We start from the raw sequence: 15545 nt of genomic DNA, 5'->3' as shown, positions 1-15545 counted from the left end.
CTGAGGGCTCTCCCCCCAGATCCCTGTGCCACGCTTCGATAACCCCTTATTTGGTAATGTTGTTCATTTATTCGTCCATCGTCCTACTAAAATATCTCCTCAAAAAGCAATTAAAATTGTAAAATCCTTATTTTTTGTGTGAGAACTAAGAATGTAAGACCCTAACATGGACTTGTTTGTCTTGCTTCGAGGGGCATGGCACAAAGGTAGCTCGTAGAATCAGGAATGTAATATGTTTTACATCACATTAGCTACTTGAAATAATGCAATTGAGGAAAAAAAGAGATTGTGGGTTTTACATGCTTGAAAATGTTTTAGATGTTCGATTTTATTTTTAAATTCTCATTTGAATACGCTTTACATGTTATGTTTATGTATTTTTAATAGGTATTTTAAAACATTTTTTTAAATGTAGGTTTATATTTTTTATTAGTATCATGTTTAATATTTTTTGTATTTTTGCGCCTTTCTTCAAAAAGGCATGCGCCTTGGGCGCAAATTGGCCCCTGCACCTTTTTTGTGCCTTGCGCTTGTAAAACACCAGCACTAACCTGCATACACACATTCTGGCCAGACTAGAAATCATCACCCCTCTTGTATGGTCCTTATCTTAAGCAATAAAACTCAATTATTTAATTGAGTGAATTATGTTGTATGAGAATCCTATTCCATCTTTATAAAAACGACATGTGTGTGTGTTTTCCCAGGGGGGTGCTTAAACTGGATATTGTAAGTTGTTCTCGACCAGGTAAACAAGTTTCTCCATCATAATTCTGTTCACATTCCTCAATATTGCTTGTTACAATGTTTGGAATTTCTTTGACTACGAATAATAAAGGGAGAAATAGGGAAGAGGCTAAATTGGAGAAACCACCTGACAAATTTGTTAATCATAACCTAATGGTCCTCTGGCATTTATATCACATGCTGTTTACATGTAGGGGCCACATCTTGACCCTGATCCTTAATTAGTTGCTATAATTTATTTATAAAAATGGGAGGTAAATAAGAGGATTTGTTTAAATGTGGTGTGTTGGCTGCATACCCATACATATGATATTTGTAATATGATATCAACTAACAATGGTGCCTTTATTTGTGCACCCAATACAAAAGAAGTTAAAGACAAAAATCCCTTAGAATACATTGTATTCAACACTCCTCTTCAAGCTAAGCATAGATATCTATCATGCCTAGCATGCTTAAATTACTATCAAACTTTTGTTTGTGGTCTCCCTTCACGAGACAATCATCAAGTTGGTCTCTTGATCTCACAAAGGGTAGCAAATCTTTCATTTGGCTATCTTCTCTTTGATGAAATGCCTATTTACTTCAATATGCTTTGCATGGCCATTTTGACAAGATTATGAGCAATGTTTATAGCTGTTTGATTTTCATTGTAAAGTCTCATTGGAGTGAGTATTTATTTGAATTTCCATATCTGTCAATAAGGTCTTTAACCAAAGCAACTCATATACTCACTCCATTAGCCATTGCCTTGCACTCTGCCTCTGCACTAGCATGAGCAACAATTGATTGCTTCTTGCTTCTCTAGGAAACCACATTGCCTCATAGTAAAGTACAATAGCTAGATGTAGATCTTCTGTCATCAACAAATCTTGCCAATTTGCATTTGTATAATCCTCAACCTTCAGATTTCTATGGTTGGAATATAACATCCCTTTACTAGGACATTTCTTCAAACATACAATAATCTTGTTGACAACTTGCATGTGAGAGGTCCTTGGCTAATGCTTATATTGGCTTATTAGACCAACTGCATGGGATATGTCAGGTCTAGTCAAGTAAAGGAAAAGGAGCCGATCAACTAATCTTTGATAAACCTCTATCAAGGAGAATATCTTCAATAGTGGTACTCAACTTGTAATTAGGACCATTTGGGGTTTTAGCAAGCTTGCACCTTAATTTCTCAACTCATGGAGTAAATCCAGATTATAGTTTCTTTGAGAAATGAAAATTCCTTTTTTTGATCTTGCAACTTCATTCCCAAAAAAACATTTAAGATCTCACCAAGATCCTTAATTTCAAATTCAGAAGCAATGATCACTAATATCCGTTTTTTTATCCTTAATTTCAACTCCAATCCCAATAGAAATAATATCATCAACATGCAGGATAAACATAGAGACACGTGCATTGACTCTTCCTATGAATAGAGTACGATCAGCTTGAGATTGTGAAATTTCAAAATAGCCCTTTTAAATCTATCAAACCAGACTCAAGGAGACTATTTGTGTCCATATAGAGCCTTCCGTAGATGACAAACTTTCCCTTCACTGTTAGTGAGGTATATAAACTGTTTCTTGTAGGTCCTCATTGAGGAAGACATTCTTTACATCTATCTGACATAGAGGCCAAGAGTAGTGGGCAGATAAAGGCGTAATCACCTTGATAGAATGTCTTAACCATAGGAGCAAATGTCTCCTGTTAGTCTATGACATAAGTTTGGGTATACCCCTTCGCCACCAAACAAGCATTGTATCTATCAATTGAACTATCAACCTTGTGTTTAACAGTGTATACCCATTTGCACCCAATAGGAATATTGTCCTTGGGAACGTAAACAATCTCCCAAGCTTGGTTGTTTATGAGAGCCTCCATCTCCTGGTTCATAGCCTCCTTCCACTAAGGTAAATGCATTGCATCCACAACAAAACGAGTATAAATAAAATAAATAATGGAAATATAGACATAATAGGAGGGTGAGAGAGCATTGTAGGAAATAATAATGGGGTAATTGGTTTTGTATTCCTGCTTTCCTTTCTGGATGGCATAGGAAGAACAATATCAGATTTTGAGACATTAGGTTCAATAGTAGATGCGTTTAGATTGTGTTGGACACTCAACATGAAGAGTCACCTTCTTACTGTGCCTGATAAAAAACTACTGCCAAGTAGGAGAAGTAGATGGACAGGTAGAAATTGGAGCAGGAACAAGGAAGCAAAAGGGAGTCTGGTATTCACTAATGTTCTCCCCTTGAAGAGAAGGATGCGATGATTGGAAGAAAGGCAAGGACTCAAGGAAGGTAACATCCTTAGATACATATCTCGTTTCAAAATGACGTTTTTCATTCTAGAATGTGGACTGAAACATCTTTTATCCCTTATGAACATTAGAATAACCAAGGAAGATACACTTGATGGACTTAGGTCAAACTTATGTCTAGAAGGATTAATATCATGAACAAAGTGACGAATACAATCAAAGACCTTTAGGGGTAAGTTAAACATTGATTCATCAGGGAAAAGGAGTTAGTGAGGAGACTGAAGATGTTCTTGATGGAAGTCATTTATAAGATACATTGCAGTCTCAACATCTCTCGATAAATGAGTGGAAATATGCATCTGCAATACTAGTCCTTGCGCCACCTCAAGAAACACTCATAAATGTTTTTCAAAATACTCTTGAGCATTGCCAGATCTAATGATTTTAACTCTTTTCTTAAACTGTTTCTACCCCATATTCAGAAAATTCTGAAAATTGTACCTCATCCCAACTCTTAATCAAATACAACCACATATGCCAGAAAAACTCATCAATGATAATCGAAATGCTTATATTCACCCATGCAGGGAATAGTATATGGGTCCCAAACATTAGTATGTAGTATCAAAGAAAATGCAACATTACTTTTGTTACTCATGGAATATGTGGTTGTATATTGCTTTGACACATTATAGACTTCACATTGAAAATTCAAGTTTGACACAATTAAACAATTTTGGAAACAAAAGTTTCATGGAACCAAAAGACATAGGGCAAGACGACAATGCCATAATTCTAAAAGACCCAAAATTTCATTAGGATGAGACTCAATCTGGCACAACAATCCTTGTTCAGATGTGTGATAAAAAGGATAGACTCCATCAGCCTCATGTCCACTTCCAATCATCCTCCCTATGTTTAGGTCCCTAGAAGATACAATGAGTAGGAAAGGTCATAGAATAATTATGGGATTTTGTAAAGGAACAAATAGATAATAGGTTTTTATGTAACTGAGGTACATTAAGGATAAAGTCCAAGGTGAGGGAGGTTGTTGGTAAGTGTGGCTTCACCTAGACCGGAAATTGGAGTTTGAGATCCATTAGCTACCGTAATTTTACTCTTCCTTGGAGCTATATGAGGTGAAGGAAGAAGGCATACCAGTCATGTGGACACTTAGCCCTAGGGTCTACAATCCAAGAGTTGTTAGAGGAAAAACAAGCAAGTGCCAGTACCTGTCTTAGCACTAGAATGACCGGTATGCTGGGATGAGGAAAAGAGAATTCGTATGTTCCCAAAGGAAAAAGGAGGTTTGGGGGGTTAGAAAGTTGAAATTATTTAATGAAGCCCTCCTAGGTAAATGGATCTGGACTCCATTATCCCTTGCTGAGTAGAGGTCTGGTAGAGGGGACCGGTAGCAGCTAAATATGACACTGGTAGAGGGGACTGGGTAATCAGTTCTAATGTTACTTCCTTAGGGTTCTCTCTTTGGAAGAAGATCATGGACATTTATGCCTTGCTGAGTAGAGGTCTGGCTCTGAAGTTGGGAATGGGCAACGATTAAGCTTTTGGAAGGACAAGTGGTGTACTGAAAGGCCATTGGCAAAGATGTTCCCCCAATTGTTTCTTCTTGCAGACAATCATGAAGCATTTGGAGTCCCATGTTCAGAAGAAATTTTTAGGATTGGGAAATCAATCAAGTGAGGTAGTTGTTTGAGCTGATATTCAATCAGGCCATAAACTTGCTTGAAGAAGACAGCTGGAGCTGGGATTGGAGTGCAGATGGAATATTTTCAGTGTGGTCCTTTGCAGAAACTTGTTAGAGGGAGACGGACCTGAACTTCCTGCTGCTATTATTTGGAAGTCGATAGCCCCCACCGAAAGTAAATGCTTTAGTTTGGGCGGCTGTCTTGGATAGTACAATGTTGGATCTGTGGGTTTATCCTGTGGGTTTATCCTGGGCCATGCCAAGTACAATGTTGGATCTGCTATGGTGTTGGAATCTCAAAGTTCTATCCAAGTTGGCTAAAAGTGTACGAAGAACTTTTCCTGCAGCTGTGATCAGCACCATCTGGGCGGAAAGAAGCAATAGATTATTCTAGAACAAGGCAGAAGATGTAGACAATCATATTTCCATTTCCTTTGCCAAAGTACAATGTTGGATCTGCTATGGTGTTGGAATCTCAAAGTTCTATCCAAGTTGGCTAAAAGTGTATGGAGAACTTTTCCTGCAGCACCATCTGGGCGGAAAGAAGCAACAGATTATTCCAGAACAAGGCAAAAGATGTAGACAATAATATTTCCATTTTCTTTGGCAAGTTGGTGTCTTGGATTGCATCTATAAAAGGTCACCAAACCAGGGTGTTTGGAGCCCTTCTGAGCTCCAGAAGCCTTCTTGAGTTGTAATGTATATTGGGCCCCATGCCTAGCTTTGGCTCTTGTGTGGGGCCTCTGTGTATTCTTTTTTTATATATTTTAATAAATTTACCTTACATTTTTGAAAGAAAAAATCAGTACTAGTGAATGTAGATGTCCCCCACTCTTTTGTAGGTGTAGCAAGAGACTCCGAAGTTTATCCATCAAATCAGAGTGGTCTAGGGAAGAAGATGAAGCAGAAATGGGCTGAACGCCACTGCCAACAGTGGCCAAATGAGCATTACCTTTCCTCCTTGTCTTCAACATTGGTTTCAAATAAGGATTTAATTTCCAACATCTGTCCTTGGTATGTCTAGGCTTCTTACATTACTCACACACCACATCTTTAGGCTTTTCATTGACAGTGTGCTTGTTTGTGCTTTACTTGAGTTTAGATGACATAAATGTTGAGTGCTCAGTCACCAGATGTTGCATCATTAGTAGCTCTTCTACTCTCCCTGCAGCAGGGAGTAGGTAGCTGAAAGAGCGACAGTATCTGCACTAAGAATGTATTGCCTTGTAAAGTTAAACATAGGATTCAATCAACCAGAAAGTCAAATACTCTATTCTCCTTAATATACCTTTGGTACTGCTCATTGTCTATAGGGATTTTACATTAGAAAACCTTCAAGTGTTCTATTTCATCCCAAAGTGATTGTAGGGAAAAAACACATGGGCACTGATCTCTCCCCTTGACGCATACTACAACTTCTCTTTGAATATGATGCACTCTAGTTGTATTCTTAGTTTGGGAGTAGGTAGCAACAACTCTATCCCAAGTATCTTTGGTAGTGGATAGGAACATATAGATACTGGAAATACGAGGTTGAATTGAGCAAACCAACCATGACATTACCAACAAGTTGTCTTTCTCCCATTTAGCAAACTTTGGATCTTCAGGCTTCAACTTCACTTCCTTGCCTGTAATAAATCCCAACTTACCTCTTTCTATGATGGCAAGTTAAGTTGATTGAGACCACTCCAGAAAGTTTGTTCCATTGAGTTTCACTATTGTTATCATGCTATTGGAGGTCTCCACATTTCCAAGAAGTGCATTGGAAGTACTTGATACATCCTTGGTCAAAACACGGTTGAAAGCAAAAAATTAAAATTGGCTAGTGGCAAAATAGGAGAGAAAAATCTCCCCAAAATTTTCTAGGGTTTAGAAAAATATGAGGCATCTTCCCATTAATCTAGAAACTTAAAATGAGCCAAGTGAACTAGGTTTCATGCTGAAAAACTCCTTCAATATTATAGAGAAAGGCCCAACGTTGAATCTAGATTTTTAACCGGTTTTTGCTGGGCAAACCACAATATCTTATGGAAGCTTCAAATGACTATAAGAGTCATACAAAAATGTTTCTAAAATTAGTGGTCTGATGCCAGCTGGTCTCCCTTGTAGACGGAGTCAGTAAAAAATGTCTGCCCATGACCAAGAGGTGCTCAGATACCAAGTTGATACCTTGGAGCTCTAATACCAAGAAGAAGAGGATTTGTTTGATTGTGGTGTATTGGCTACTATTCACACCCACAGACATAATATTTCTAATCTGAGAACAAATTACAATAGTGCCCTTATTTGGTGGCCTGACTACAAATGAGTTTAAAGACAAAAAAACCGTTATGATGCTATTTATTCTGAACATATTCGATACTTATGCACTCTAGCATCTGAGGGCAGTTACTTTGTGCAAAAGAAATGCCAAAGTTTAGGACTGTATCCAGTCTCTCTCTCCCAAGACCACATATAGCAGGTGCCTGGGACCAACATTGAGTAATGGCCTTCTTTTAGGCATTGTAGCAACAAAATTATCTGGCAATGCTTCTATATGTATTGTTAGTTATGCTTTTGCATCACAGATTTCTGTTGCAAAGAGTTGATCTGTGAATATTAATTTGAGGAGCCATATATCTTTTAGTCACTACTTGTCTATTCATATGAGTACCACTAGTCTGATCATTTTCATTCTTGTTAACGTTATTTGTCATCATCATCTTTGACTATCATTTAATGTGTTAATATGAAGCTAATTCTGTTAAAGAAGATATAAAGAAAAGCTTATTCTGTTAGAGTTGTGGTCTTTCCTTGATAATTTGGTGGTTGTCAACCTAATATAACTGTCAACAGGAGAAGGTTGCAAAAGAGTTTGACTTTGGGCAAAGCGTCAAAACCATACTTATCGCCCCAATCGGCCATTGACACAAGAAGAAGAAGCACAATCTGTGAGTACTTTTTGCTGTTATCTCTTGTCTATGTATGATATTCTACTCTTAATGTTCTATGAGTTATTATGAAGCATAAACAAATATGACCTATAACTTAGGGGGGGGGGGGTTGAACCAAATTTAGGCCTGACCCCATGACCTAAACCTTAAATCTAGGCCTAGTACAATCAAAGTCAATGCCCAAGTTTACCAACCCAAGCTTAGTTCAAGCTAATCCTATCACCACTTTCAGCTTATGTGAGTTTGGTCTGATCTAGGCAAATTGGTTGGGCTTGAAAACCTTCCTGGAACTTATGTTTTGCATTTTAACTTTTCATTTAGGTTTTATAGTCATTTATTTTTAATTTTTGGTGTTGGGCTTGGGCTTCTATGAGCTAGATATGACCTAGGGAAATTGGTGGGCATGGTTTTCAAAACTGGACCGAACTGGACAATCAAACTTGAAAAACTAGGAACTAGTCAGGTGACCGGTTCTGTTATACCTCAGAACCATTATTTCCCCAAAAAACGTTGATTTGGTCAGCAAACCACTGACCCAAGTAGTCGAACCGTCCAATGGTTTGTCTATTATTTATTTATTTTTTGTCAAAACGGGCCATCTATTGAGTTCGAATGGTCGAACCTTGACTTGGAAATCGAACCCCCGATCGCTTCATTGTTCGGTTCAATTTTAAAAACATTATTGGTGGGGGTTTGAAATCCTTCTTGGAACTCATGTTTTGCAAAAGCCCAAGCCAAGCTTGCCCAAGTTGCACCCCTACCATCATTTTAATAATTTTTAGGTTCCATAAGAAGAGGGAAAGACCATATATATGTAGCACAACTACACCATTGAGAGGAGACCTTGGATGTGTCTACTTCCCTGCTCAAGGGAAAGATGAGGAAAAGAACCCCTACTAGATGTTTGACCCTCATCACCGAGGTGTTTCCCCATTTTTTGGACCACCCAACTTACCACCTGCCTGCAATCTAGGGGGTGCAACTTGGACGGGCATGGGTTAGTAATTTTTTAAATTCTTCAAATTAGGTATGTGACTTGCAGCCCTATTACAATGTCCCACTTCTTCCACAAAGCAGCCCACTAAACAACACTTGAAGCATTTTCTTTCCTCCACCACCTTAGAACCAGTGACAGTGCACATGGTTACCATAGCCAGATCCTAACTCATTGTTTCAACAAAGGATTATTTAGATGAATCCTGCAACCATTATAGCTTGGCCCACTGTTTTGGGCAACCCTTTCACAACGCGGGCTGCCATGTTTTAGGCAACCATGGCACAACCATTGAATCCTAAGTCAGGGCTATTGCATCAAATCTGTTTAGATACAAACAAGAGACCATGTAAGGAGAAGTTTACATTCTTTATGATGACCTTTTTTCCCCTTTTTCTTGGTAAGCCTTAATTAGCTTGTAGTTTTGGTTGGATTACAAGTTTTCAGCCAACAACATATTTCCATTAATGACTTTACTAAAACATATTTCTAGCATTGCTTTTGATCAGTAAAACCGTCTGTATTGATGGTATGATTTTTAATCAATGTTTTAGCTTTCGTTATATATACTTTTAATTTTAATTGGTTTGAACATTGTACATACATGGAAAGCAGGTGTAGTAGACTATCCTGTTATCAATTTCTTTACTTGTTTATTATATCCCCAATTTAATTAATTTTATATATGTCAAAAGTTCTCAAGGATACAATCTTTTAGTATAAGCCTTTGATAATCTTATATTCAGGTAAGTTTTGCATGCTTGCAAAGGGGGTGTCATTATATATCTATTATTGATTTATATATCTGTTGATTTTTTCTTTAATTGAATGAGTTTTATGTAAATCTCCTTCTGACTATTATTTGGAATTTTAGTTTAGATAAGTGTTTTATAGATACTGAGATTACTTTCTGGGGACGTCATTTAATAGGAAAATAGATACAATTCACAGCTAGGTGATTTTGTCTGTTTTGCAATCATATATATTTTGTTTTGGTCAATAACCGAGATTTCATTAAATGATTAAAAAGGAGTACATGGAAGGGGAGCTAAAATATCTTAACTCCCTACAACTGTCACCCAAAATACAACAGTTACAATGAGATTTCATTAAATGATTAAAAAATGAGTACATGGAAGCGGAGCTAAAATATCTTAACTCCCAACAACTTACTCAAAATACAACAACAGTTACAATTGAGCCCAAAAAATAGAATTCCTATTCACCCCTTGTCTAGATAATCCATAAAAGAATTAACACTTTTTTTTATCCACGTGCATCGAACTTCAATGTCCTTGGTCAACCATTTATATTTCCTTTTTTCATTGTTGTAACTCTGGAGTCTTGATTGTCTTAGTAGGAATCTTTTGAACTAAAAAATAATATGAAAGAAAGTAGTTTCTTGAAGAGAGAAGGAAGAGAGAAGGAGAAGAAGAAAAGAAGAGAAGTTGAAAAGAAAAGAGAGCAATAATCTGATCGCCCCCTTCACTTGTTATTTATATTAAAATAATAGAACAGTACAAAGACAATTATGCCCTTATAGGGCGACAAAACATAAAACAACATATATAACACTCAAAACATAATAAAATTTGGACTCACATAACTACTATGGTCCCCACCTCCTCTCTAACAACTAATATAAAACGTCTACTCATAAAACTAATTAATCTTCAACACTCCCCCTCAAGTTGGGAGTAAATGTCACACATTTCCAACTTGCGTAAATCATGTTCAAGTTTGTTCTTTGCCACCCCTTTAGTGATAACATCAGCTAGTTGCAACTCTGAAGAGACATAAGGCAAACAAATTTCTCCGGTTGTTATCATTTCTCTTATAAAGTGTCTCTCAATTTCAATGTGTTTTGTCCTATTATGTTGAATTGGATTGTGGACAATATTGATTTCAGCCTGATTGTCATAGTATAACATCATAGGTTCCTCTACTTTCACTCTAATTTCACTCAAAAGATATATAGTCCCAATAAGTTATGATTTATTGTTGCTCTCCAACACTAGGAACATTGAGGACAATATTCATCTTAAGTGTGGGGGAGTTAGACTATGGCTATGCACTTCAATCAGCCCAACACTTGTATACATGCATTAACAGTCCAAATAGACTGAAAATGCCCTTGAGATCATTATTGTTTATTAGGTGAATTCAAAGAGGGAATACAATGAGTTGAGGGAGACCATTGTATGTGTTAAATTTTATTATTGTGAATGATCCAACTGAGCACAATGAATAAGTTAAGGGAGTTGAATATGACTTTCATCATGACTAGCCCTAACTACCTTCATGTGTATGATGCACTTGGTTGATTTATTAATGATCACTCAAGCTAGTCCATATCTGAATTGCTAATGCATGAGGTTCAACAATTGAAAAAGGCAAAAGAAAAAAAGGACAAAGTCCAATTGACTTCGCTGTCATGAACTGAATAGTAAAACTAGCGGTTATGATGAGTTTAATCCCAACTCCGCTATTCCAAGCTGAATAGTAAAACTAGCAACTTGGAATATGAGTATTGTTATCTGCCTCAAGCCTGTGACCAGTGTGAGATGGAGCATAAAATGCACTCACACCAAAAGAAAAAAAAAGAAAAAGAAGAAAGAAGAAAATACCACGTGTGAGATGGAGCATAAAATGCATTCACACCAAAAGAAAAAGAAAAAGAGAAACAAAAAAAGAAGAAAGAAGAAAATACCCTGTGTGAGATGGAGCATAAAATGCACTCACACAAAGAAAAAAAAAGAGAAAAAGAAAAAGAAGAAAGAAGAAAATACCCCGTGTGAGAAGGAGCATAAAATGCACTCACACAAAAAAAAAGGAAAAGAAAAGAAAAAAAATTCGGTGACGGCTGAGGTTCAAAGGGACAAAAGTTAGTTGAACATTCAATGAGGTGCAGTGACAGATTTGACACCTACCAAAGTGATGGTTAATTTTGGCGGTCAATGAGCTGATTTACATATTGAATGGAAGTGAATGTTGGAACTTGAAGAATCTCATATTCTCCCCTTCCTTGGCTCTTATGTATGTGATAAGAATGGTAGTTCATAGGAATTGATCAGAATACTTACACAAGTTTCCCAACTACTCAATGCATTCTCCTCCTAAAAGTTCATTCGGTAAATGGTGAGAATAAGGGGGGATGATCAGTTTATGGTTGATGTCTTTGTTTGAGGACAAGCAAAAACTTAAGTGTGGGGGTGTTTGATGTGTGCACAATTTACATATAAATTTTGATGTTTTATGGTACTAATAAATTAAGTAAATTAGATTTCTATTTATTTAATTTACTAAATTATTCAAGTAATTAATAACTTATTTAACTAATAAGTTATTTCTCTCTCTTTCTCCGAGCCTAATATTTAGGGCTATCTCAGTTGGGATTAAACCAGTCCACGGGCTATGCCAGGTTCAAGTCAGTCTTTGCCTTCATATCAGCAAAAAGCCTGGGCTGGCCATCAAGCCTAGACCGTAAGCTTGAGGCCGACCCTCATATAAAGCCCAAAGCATGACTAGGAATTTTTTTTCTTTATTTCTCTTATTTTATTGCCTAACCATTTATATATTTATATTATTAAGTTAAATAATTTTATTTATTTATTCTTATTAAAAAAATTTGCTAAAAATACCTCTTCCATAATTGTTGCTAAATATCTAATTATTTGTAATGATGCTATTAATAAACATCTATTATTTTATTACGTTAAAAAAATATTTATCTAATTTAGGCCAGGTTCAGGCTAGGCTTTGTCAGGGTTGGGATTTTGTCAAAATTTCAATAGGCCCAACCTGAAGCCTGAGCCCGAAACAGTGTAAACTGTTAACTCGGGACAACCCGACTTGCACCCCTAAAATTAATAGTGTAAATTGTTAACTCGGGACAACCCGACTTGCACCCCTAAAATTTCCCCTCCCCCACTCTCCACCCCAATGGGGTGTCCTTCCTTTAACCATTCGTATTTATTCCCCCCAACCCCCAAATTCCACCTTAGGTTTTGGCCCCCTCATGAAAATTTCCTAGCTCCACCCCTGCAAAAGAATATATTCAAGCCCAAGTACGAGCCCAACCCAACCATTGGCCCTAAATATTGAGTCGAGCCTGGCCAAGGATATTATTATTCTTGTTGGTGATGATGGAATCCGGTTACTGGGTAATGCTTTTGATTCTCAATTTTATTTTGATAGGCAAATACTCTTTCTTTGTAATCCGAGTTGGTTCAGATTGATGTGCTTTGCGTAAATTTAATAAATCTTTTATAATACATTTTTTAGCTTTTTTTTCCTAATTAGACAAAGAACTGTTGTTGGTTGTATTTTGCAATAATTAATAGATGTTTGAGATAGTTTTAGGGACTTGTTAGATGCTTGAATATCATGGTTTTTTTTTTCTTTTTTTATTTTACTTTTGAATTTTGGTTCATTCGTGCAATCTCTCTCTTTCTCTCCCTGGGCAGATTTTTAGGGACTTGTTAGATGCTTGAATATTGTGGTTTTTTTCTTTTATTTTCCCTTTGAATTTTGGTTCATTCATGCAATCTCTCTCTCTTCCTCTCCTTGGGCAAATTTTTAACTTTCTAGCTCTCTTTTGAGTACAAATCAGTATGTATGTTCAATTTTTTCACCGGTGCTTCTTAATTTTCATTGGTCATTTAATTGTTTAGAAGGAAAAGGTTTGTGGTTTGCCAATAGTCATGAATTTTCAGCAATAATGGCCATGTCCAAAACTTTATTCACATCTTTCTGACAAATCAATGTTGGACACATTACTCTAACTCCTCAAAAAATTACCAATTGAAAATTAGTTATTAATTGGAGATATGCTCAGCTTGGTTGTTAGCCTGTAAAAGACCAAGAAAATGCAATATGTCATGAATTTGTGCCCACATGCTAGTTTTGACGAAGTACTAGAATTTTAATCCATACCAATACCAGCAAAGAAACATTTGAAAGTTTACCAAATGCTTTGAAATGGATTTATTCTTGTTTAATGTTGTGTGAATATCTTCTTGTCAATATGGGCACCCAATCTGTTGTTGCAAGTGTAAATATCTTTTAATGTTGTTATTATTTGATTAATTTAAATGGATTTATTTCGTTTAAGACTCATCTTTATAATGAAACATCAAGCGTAGTATGCATTGCTTTTCTTGTCAATATGGGTGCCCTTTCCCATGGAATAATTCCAGCAGTCTCTCCACCTCTTCAGCTCTTCCAACTCCCAGTTGTTTGCGTTCCTTCTGTATTCGGTAGCCCCAACTACACTATTTCCAATCTGTTCATAGCAGTCCTTGATGAAACAATGCTCCTTGGCAGACTTTACCAAGAATAACTTTTGATCATTGGCCAATCTCTTTGTCCAAGGACAATTTAAGGGGAAGGGGTCCATCTCTTTTCCAGTTTGAGAATATGTGGCTTTATCACCCAGGAAAGTTAGGGAGTGCTGGACAAAGAATAACCCAAGGGTTAACTGGGAGGGTATGAAGTTTCATCTGAAGATAAAACAATTTGTACTGGTAGATGTTATTTATGGTGAATATTTCCCATTTATCCATCTTTTGCTTTTTCTAACCTGGAACCACCTCCCATGCCTGGAGGTTTTGGGTTGCCTGAGCTACTTCCATCAAAATTTAATATCATGTGATAGTCTTCAGGTGGATCCTAATCTTTTTGTGCTTTACTCTTCCGTGAAATAGATAAAGCCACCTCCCTCCAATTCCTTCTAATATCATCATGGGAATATGACAAGAAAATATCCAAGTTTTTTTACCCAGTGAATCACCTTTCTATGATGCCTTCAAAGAAATTATTCATTTATATCCCATCCCAATAATTAATGAAATTTTATTTATTTATTTATTTTACTAAACCAAATTATTCATTTATATATTTTAATACATTTATTTGATTTGATTCAACCTGACACCAATAATAAATGAATATTTAGTTATTTTATTAATATTTTAAAAAATTAAGTTAGGTTTTATCCATATATTTATATTTATTGAACTTACCAAATTATTCATGTAATTAATAATTTATTTAACTATGAAGTTATTTCAATCTCTCTCATTGAGCCAAATATTTATGGCTCTCAATAGGTTAGGTCTCATTTGGGATTAATATTATTAATTGGTCGGGCTAGGGTTGGATTGGAATTTGCGTTTATATCAATATAACATATTTATGCCCAAGTCTGAGTCTGGATCGAACTTCGGGCCAAGATCTTTAGTATGAGCCCGGTATTCATATAGAGCCCAAAGAACGGTGAGTAAATTATTTGTTTCTCTCTCTCTCTTTGCGAGTTACATATTTAGGGTTGTCAATGGATTGGGGTTATATCTAGATAGTTTGGATATTTATTTATATTACCAAAAGTTGGTAAACTATTATCCATAGGCTTTATTTATTTACTTAACTAAATTATTAAATTAATTAATGATTTAATTTATTCTCTCTTTCTCTCCCTTTTTAAGAACTATCAATGGATTAGTTCTTGCGTCGGATAAGGCTTTACATGTCTTGTCCCAATAATAACTGAAATTTTATTTATTTATTTTACTAAATTAAATTATTAATTATTTGTTTAGTAGATTAAATAAATTATTCTCCATAATTTTTCTAATTCAATCCGTGACCAATATTTGCGGTTGTCAATGGTGTGGATTTGGATTTGGATAGATTGGATCAGTCTTGCACCAACCACAAGTGAAGATTTATTCGTCTTTTGCTAATTGATTTATCTATTTTACAAAATTAAGTTAATTATTATCCATAGATTTCTATTTACTTAATTTACTAAATTCTTAATTAATGAATTATTTTCCTAACAAATTAATTTTCTCTCATCTTGAAGCTTATTTTTAAGGCAATCGATATGTTTGGTCAGGTATGTGAT

At 35.9% G+C, this 15545-nt stretch overlaps 1 protein-coding gene across 15 annotated transcripts in view; it reads left to right on the top strand.

Annotated features, from left to right (window-relative positions):
- LOC148865455 (ubiquitin C-terminal hydrolase 12-like) overlaps positions 1-15545 on the top strand; it is a 46270-nt gene that overhangs the window by 13579 nt on the left and 17146 nt on the right. For 6 of the 15 annotated variants that reach the window (XR_016110033.1, XR_016110029.1, XR_016110030.1 and 3 more), the window contains 3 exons: positions 708-748; positions 7547-7641; positions 10657-10918. Coding sequence is in view for 8 of the 15 variants with exons in the window: in XM_088978627.1 (XP_088834753.1) it covers positions 7547-7618 (72 nt within the window). In the remaining 7 variants the exon portion in view is untranslated. Of the gene's footprint in view, positions 1-707; positions 749-7546; positions 7642-10656; positions 10919-15545 lie in introns of those variants that run through there. The other 9 variants (XM_088978627.1, XM_088978628.1, XM_088978623.1 and 6 more) reach the window with 4 other exon arrangements.

This window comes from Nelumbo lutea, chromosome 3, assembly GCF_056320005.1.
Source record: "Nelumbo lutea isolate HS-2025 chromosome 3, American lotus-T2T, whole genome shotgun sequence".
NCBI classification, from domain to species: domain Eukaryota; kingdom Viridiplantae; phylum Streptophyta; class Magnoliopsida; order Proteales; family Nelumbonaceae; genus Nelumbo; species Nelumbo lutea.
Note: the sequence above shows the minus strand (reverse complement) of the source record. Positions and strands in the feature narration are given on the sequence as shown.